This window comes from Sphaeroforma arctica (genome assembly GCF_001186125.1).
Source record: "Sphaeroforma arctica JP610 unplaced genomic scaffold supercont1.5719, whole genome shotgun sequence".
NCBI lineage: Eukaryota > Ichthyosporea > Ichthyophonida > Sphaeroforma > Sphaeroforma arctica.
In genome coordinates this window covers 1-1,870 of record NW_014034839.1, presented here as the reverse complement: position 1 = coordinate 1,870, position 1,870 = coordinate 1, and the positions used below count along the sequence as shown (strand labels likewise).

The window sequence follows — 1,870 nt, the reverse complement described above, 5'->3', positions numbered from 1 at the left end:
GATTCCTTGGTTACGGTACCAGACATGGAAGAGTACTCGTTGGCTCTCAAGTATTTTGATAAAAAGCGATGTTTTGTCCCGCTTAGGCTACCATGTGGATCCGATTATGCAATTTGAGTCTCCACTGATAAAGGAGTGTGTGAGTTTTGCGGATACCTTGGTTACGGTACCAGACATGGAAGAGTACTCGTTGGCTCTGAAATATTTTGATAAATTGCTGCAGCGGGTCGGTCCCTTTGATGATGAAGGGTTTGCGTTGCCTGGTAACAACTTGATGGCGCCGTATTACTCGCCCACCTTAGACGGTGGATTGTTTCCCTTAGACACATGGTTTGGGCAGAGTTGGTATATGAACGCTCCGTTCTCCAAGTTGGAGGCTGTGGTTTTAGATGGTCAAGTCGGATAGGGCCACTGCGACACTGGTAGTGCCGTATTATCCGGAGATTGCTTGGTTTAAGCAGATGGTACCTTTGTTGGCGGATACGCCGATTGTGATCCCGCCCGTGCATGGTGTGTTTTTGAAGCATGGGCATGAGCCGATGCCACCGCAGCCGTTTGTAACGTTGATTTGTTATCTCGGTCCGCGTTGTGAGAAGTTCACTTTGGCTGAGGGATTCTGGGCGGCGGTGGATGCACATCGACTTGTGACCAGTGCTTTGGTTGGAGCATTGACAAATTCGAGTGGTTCCGACGGTGGCTGGTGTTGTTGAGGAGCCTGTCCGTTGTGGCCATGGCCCTAGGCAGGGGGGTTTTGCCTTGACACCGATTGAGCACGTGGTTGGTACGTGTCCTTTCATGACGACCACTGTCATGCCTGGCGAGTCGGTGTTAGAAGAGTCCGTGAGACGGGATGAGCGAGAGTATGATGCGCATTGTGCGCGTTCAGTTGCGGTCATGACTTAGGCGCAAAGGTTGCGGGCATCTGCAGCTGATGCGAATGTGGCTGTTAGTGAAGAGCCGCCTGTTGAGGAGCCCGTGTCGTCGTTGGCCAGGGCGCGAGAGCAGTTGGCAGAACTTGGGGTGGCTGACCTGCCTGTGTTGCCGGTCTTTGGGCAGCTCACAGAGCGGCAGTTTCTAGAGGATTTGCGGTGTGGGCTGTATGGTCATGAAGTGGAGGGTCCTGTAGTCATGCGTGTCTTGCGCTATACGCATGAGTTGTTCTCCCATGTCACATCAGATCGCCTTGTACACCTAGTGAAAGAGTTGTCACATCGGATCGCCTTGTACATCTAGTTTAAGAGTTGTGGGGTTGGGCTGGCTTGCGTGCGCAGTGTGAGCATGTTTGGCGTAGCTGTGGGCCGTGTCAGGAGGCCTCGCCGATTCTGGGGCCTACTCAAAGGTTGCTTCAGCAACCGGAGCGTCCGGACTCAGTTATGGCTGAGATTAGCATGGATGGATTTTGTTCAGTTTCCGACAACGAATGTGGGGGGTCTCGTATGGCGTTTGTTCGGGTCTTCTCGCATAGTGTTGCTGATAGGGATGCTGTTCGAATTTTAGAAGAACAGGTTCTGGCCTTGGGAGTTCCGCAAAGGATCATTATGGACGCTGATTCTGTGTTCAACACTGATGCTATGGTTAACTTTTGTGAAGCTAGGCAGGTTGTGCCGTATTGATCGGCATCAAGGTAATGGGCGAGTGGAAGTTCTCATACGTACAATGAAGGACTGGCCTAAGCGTGAAGTGGCGGCTGCCAATGAGGAGGTTGGCTCCTGGGTGCATTCTGTTTATGATGTGGTGCGCACGTACAATGCGACGGTGAATTCGGTTACTGGAATTTCTCCATACTTTCACATGACTCGGCGTACATTTGTACATGCTCAGCGGGGTCAGCTACAAGAGCGGGTTCTGGAGAGGGTTTTAGGGTTATATA

The 1,870-nt window shown here is 51.8% G+C and overlaps 1 protein-coding gene across 1 annotated transcript; it reads left to right on the top strand.

Annotated features, from left to right (window-relative positions):
• Positions 1–106: 106 nt before the first annotated feature.
• SARC_15175 (hypothetical protein) lies at positions 107–392 on the top strand (the record flags this gene model as incomplete). The annotated part of the gene is made up of 1 exon (XM_014290699.1): positions 107–392. A coding segment is annotated over one exon (286 nt), but the record flags the coding sequence as incomplete, so codon positions are not given.
• Between the last annotated feature and the right edge of the window lie 1,478 nt (positions 393–1,870).